This window comes from Spinacia oleracea, chromosome 1 (assembly GCF_020520425.1).
Source record: "Spinacia oleracea cultivar Varoflay chromosome 1, BTI_SOV_V1, whole genome shotgun sequence".
NCBI classification, from domain to species: domain Eukaryota; kingdom Viridiplantae; phylum Streptophyta; class Magnoliopsida; order Caryophyllales; family Amaranthaceae; genus Spinacia; species Spinacia oleracea.
This window is the reverse complement of record NC_079487.1, coordinates 111,476,538-111,481,974: the sequence shown is the minus strand read 5'-3', so window position 1 is coordinate 111,481,974 and position 5,437 is coordinate 111,476,538. Positions and strand designations below refer to the sequence as shown.

At 36.6% G+C, this 5,437-nt stretch overlaps 1 protein-coding gene across 1 annotated transcript; it reads right to left on the bottom strand.

Moving 5' to 3' along the window:
• Positions 1-523: 523 nt before the first annotated feature.
• Positions 524-2,363, bottom strand: LOC110802182 (uncharacterized acetyltransferase At3g50280). Its single transcript, XM_022007617.2, has one exon. It carries the CDS (start codon positions 2,231-2,233, stop codon positions 758-760), a length of 1,476 nt encoding a protein of 491 aa, XP_021863309.1. The 5' UTR covers positions 2,234-2,363; the 3' UTR covers positions 524-757.
• Positions 2,364-5,437: the final 3,074 nt, after the last annotated feature.

Genomic DNA, 5,437 nt, shown 5'->3' with positions numbered 1-5,437 from the left:
AGCAATAACCTTTATATACAGCAATAACCTTTTAATAGAGTCCAGTAATTAAACTTTCTAACCCAAATTTGTAGTGCATTCTGAATTAAGTAGTGATTAGTGAATCCCCTTTTTGTTTCTCTCTTAATGGAAGAAGTATTGATCCTTGATTTGGGGAGACACTGTGGCATTATCTAAATTCGAATGCTGTCTCCATTATTATTCATTATTAATTTTCCCGCATCTTGTTAATCAAATTTAAGTTGGCAAATAATCGGATTCTACCTGATTATCCAAAAACATAGAGCATCTAACAGACTAAACCAATCAGTTTTATCATTAGTATCCAATTGTGTTATATTTAATGTTGACAGCTCCCTATGATAATAAGGGAAATTATATCTGATTTTATCTCATGATTGATAATTTGACCTTGACAAACACAGATTTTGCTCATATGTCAAATAGTTTCACACACTACCACCATCTTAGCATTAATATTCCATCAATTATCAAAAGTCAACTTTGTGTAATCATATGGAACTTGAGAAAATTAAACATTTTGGAATTTTGATTGCAATTAGAATTAGAATTATGGCACAAATAGAAGGTTAAGATAAAATAACATAATTAGGGGAAATAAATAAATATAAAACGACCATTTCTCTCATCTTCTCACCACTACTTGACCCGATAACCCGACACCCACAATGGGTTAAACCCTCATGGTCATCAACCAAATTTACAACCGAACCCTTTAGTTACGCCCGTTTTTGTCCTAACAACTCGATACATATTGCATAAATTCCGAATCGGATTCAAGACCCGCCATCGTCTCGGGCGACAAAACAACCTCAAGGTCCACGCTCCCTCCGCCTTCCCGACCCGGGAAAGCGGATATCTTCCCATCGAACTTATTTGCCCACCCGCTTCGTACGGCTATGGGTCTTCCCCACCCGAAATCGTTATCGTACATTGGGAAACGAGGTGAACTACCCATTGTAATCATCGCCCCGTCAAAATTTCCCAAAGGAAAAGTCCTCGGGTTGCTCTCCCAATCCGAAACGTACTTCCTTACGGTGTTGTTCCCGTGATCCTTCACGTTTTTATTCAGCTGCTCCGCTGCCCACCGTAAATCCTTTGATAAAACATCATCAACTAAAGCAACGGTTGGGATGCTCTGAATGGCGTTGCCGAAGTAAAGTGGGTCCAGCTTTGGCTCCAGTCTATGACGGCAATTAACCGCCATCCGAAACGTCGTCGGTTTATCCAGGTTAAGCTTCCTGGCGCGTGTAACGCACTTCCAAAGCAGCGCGGAGAGAGACTGGAAAGAAGAGATCTCAACCGCCATGGATTCCGTTTCAGTCAAGGTCTGAGGTTTCGAAACGGCAACCGCGTTTCGTATCCAATTCTCAATTTTCGACGCCATTTTCCCTTCCTTGTTGTTATTCCAAGGATCGTTGCTCTGTTTTCCGAGCAATTCGGCAGCGGAGATCGACATTTTTCGGTTGTTCACTTTCGCTTTCAACTCCTGAATCGCCTCCCTACTGAAACTGAAAATTCTCTCTCTTAGTGGCTCCTTCTCATTGAAGGTGACCACCGGACCACCTTCCGGCACCTTCAACACCGCCGGAGATATAATCACGGAATTCCGGCTAAACTCCGGCGATTTTGTGATCCTCTTCACTCCTCTACAAACCTCAGCAAAAGAATTGAAGAAATTCCAGAAAGAAGTTCCGTCAGTAACAGAGTGATTAACAGAGCAACTGATGAAAACACCATCAGCCAACTCCGTCACCTGAACCGCCAACAACGGCTGAAAATGACCTTTGTAACTAACAGTCCGATCATAAGTGAAGAACTCCTTAACGACGGCAGGGACATCGGTAGGAGAAAGAATGTCACGAACAAAGACGCCTTTCGCGGTGGCGTGGACAAATTCAACCCCAGCATCGTTACAAGTAATGTAAACATAACCAGTAGAATCGGTAACAAAGCGGCCGGCAAGAGCGGGGAAGTGAGTTAAAGTCACCGCAAGGCCGTCTTTGATGAGAGAGATTAAGGCGGCAGATGAGAATGGTGGGCGGGTGAAAAGACCACCCTTCTGAATGTAGTGGCAAGAAAGCATAGGCAGGTCAGAGACTGAGAGTTTGAGGTCTTCCATGGTGGAAGGTTCAGCTGGAAAAACGGTGGATTTTGAGATGACCGTAACAGAGGATGGAGAAGATGATGGTAATAATTCAGAACAAGTCATTTTTTCGGAAATTCAAATTACGAGTAGACTATTAAGTAATGACACTTCGGGTTTTTTCTGTTATGAGTGTTTGAAGAGGATGAGAGGAGTGGAGAAGAGGGGGAGAGTGAGTGAGAAGTGATGAGAAATGGGGGGAGTGGAGAGATGTATTTATAGGAAAGGAAAGGGGGGTGGGTTCATGAACACAATGCTGAGGTGGAAAATGTGTTGTAATATTTGCTCAGAGTTAGGGGGCTGACTCTTTGAGTTAATTCTCCCATACATTTGACAGGTTTTTTCTTTTCTCTCAATCATTTACATTATTATTATTATTATTATTTTTCCTTTTTAATGGTGGGTTTGACTATTTTATGAATTGGCTGGACAAATGTTGGACGGGGTACTGTTTATGTTTATAATAATGTTCCCATCAATTTTTTTTAAATGGTCAATGCTTTGGGATGCATATAGATTATAGACCCATGGATGACTAACTTTTTATCATGTATTACTCATGTCATACTAATGAATACCACCAAATCACTTACATGCACCGATGTACGGAGTAATTGTTTTGATTTTAAACTCAAGGTGAATCAAGAAAATGTATTATAATAAATTTAATGGTACTTTTTTTTAATTAAGTAATAGTATTCAGTAAATTTAATTTCATGTTTTGACTTCTTGAATTGGAAGGGTGGACTAAAAATATAGTGTTAATTCTTTGAATATGCCAAAAATTGCATAATTGAGTTGAGTTGGGTGCATAATTATATTTCATAAATATAAACAAAGCATGTCGTGTAATAATAATAATAATAATAATAATAATAATAATAAATAATTACATTAAGGTTGGATCAGAGTGACAACTATGGAGGGAAACTGCATACCAATCTTAATATTCTTGTAACAATTTTTTTCTAGATTGAATATATGAATTGACACGATCTAAAACACTTCTAGTTTTCTTTATAACGTTTTCCCTAAAAGAAGGTTGAATTGTAACCTCTTCCTTGAAAAAGGGTTGTTTTGTAACCTAAGTTGCGTTGTTGCTTTTTATTTCTTATTATCGTGTATTTCTCATTCATGGTGGATCAGAGTTTTAAAAAGGATTACTAAATACTCAATCTCGTGAATCGTGATTCTCTCATAGGTTGTTATAGATGAGACTTGTAAGTTGTAACAACAGACTTTTCAAAATATGCAAATAATAAAATCAGATATCTAAATCCACCAAAATATGATAGTCAAAATCTTTGTAATACAAGGCATGGTCAAAAAAAATAAAAAATCCCCTTGATCTACATCATATAATCATATCATATGAGCATTCATTATCACTAGTATTTACGTGTTCATATTATATTCTTATAAATAAGTAATTTAAGAAATATTGTAAATTAGATATATCTTATACGATTCGACAAGAACACCATCCTTAATGATACCAATGCAAGATTACAGTGCTCCATAAGACTACGTAGAGCAAAATTGGAGATCAAAACCCACCAAAATCACCAATATATGTGGTCAAAATAGATCTTTGCAATTCATAAGATGGTCAATCAAAATATCCCCTTGATCTCTCTTGATTAAATATTTATATGATTTCATTGGACCAAATAAATGAAATGTCGAGTAGTTACAAATTTCTTGGGATTATGTGTTTCCTCTTACTCACCCTGCAAATCGCAGATATCCGCCATCTCAATTCCCAATTCTGTAATCCCCATGCAACCGAATCTAGCTAATTTACACTCCCTTTAACTCTGCGTGACTTACACATACTTTCTTTTTATAGCACTAAAATTGTTTTAAACAACCGTGAGGTATACGCGCTTTTAGTAGATGATCATGGAGCTCCGACCCGAGACGTTACTCCCTAGTTTAATCTCACCCGGATTTCAGTGGATATTACGTGATGCACGAGGTATATATCAGTATCCTTCTATTTTGGGATTGGTGAAGATAATCAACTTTGATAAACCCCCTTCTTATTTTAGATGTGACATAAATCAACACATGTTGAAATTCACTTCAAGTAGTGGCTCATTTTCCGGCTTGTTGGCTCATTCACAACTTTGTAAGTTTGTTTGAGTTTGTAAGTTTATCCCATAGCCGAAATCTGTTCGATACTACCCTTTACCCTTGGATATTAGCTTAACACGCGATCAAGTGGTTGAAATTATATACCGATTGACTAGCTTACTATCCACGACCTGAAATTAAATCTCGTCTATATTATCTTCTTGTGATTCTCTTAACGTGAAAAGATGTCTTTGTCCACATTGTATTTTTTATGTCCGAAGATCAAGATACGAATCGAAGTGTACTTGAGGAATACAAACATATATTTTTTATGTCATTGATGTTTTATCGTTTACTCCTTATGTAGCGTTTATTGAATAAGACATGCAAAAGATTGTGAAGTTTTAAGCTATAACTTCATACTTTCATTTGGTTAATCTTGAACATATAAATTTAAATAGGTAAAAACCGGTCTTGACAAGTTTGAATGACACTCCTTATGTCATATTAAAGCTTCAAATTCAGTGAACTGTTGTATCACTATTTTATCTTGACTATTAAAGTTACACACTTCGTAGTATATAGTGTAAATAAAAATAGACGTGATTTAAAATCAGTCTAGATCGACCAGTTAAACAAGCTATATGAACCACTTAGCACACTGTGCCTTTTCTGATCGGATCAAGCTCGTGCTTAAGCCTAAAATAAAGTTTCGAGGTTGCCCAAACACGCACTTTTTTCTGTCCGGTTTATTCATGATCGGCTCTAGTTCTCTAAAATAAATCATCGAAAATGATAAAGGTCGCAACATGCGACCTTTAAGCCGTGACACAATAATGACATGGCATGCTTATGTGTCACAGTTTAAACTAGAAATTAAAATATTTAACTTATATATTCTATTATACATGTTTCAAAAAAGTTAAGAAAATCTTAATATTCTAATTTGTTTCCTTCTTTATATTGATTACCTTATTTACATATTTTCACAGTAAAAATATTGCATTGATAGTAAAAATATTATGATGACGCATAGCCTACATGGCGCATATGTATACCAATTAAACTCTGACACGTAAGATTGCGACAACTAAATGTTGTCGCAACTTGCGACCTCTATCCAAGAGTTGAAGAAGGCCGTAAAAAATTAAACACATACTCTGTATCAAAATAAGAAAACACAAATCCCTTATG

What these genes read in the sequence shown, in the direction of transcription:
- LOC110802182 (XM_022007617.2), bottom strand. Translation starts at nt 2,233, where the DNA reads ATGACTTGTTCTGAATTATTACCATCATCTTCTCCATCCTCTGTTACG.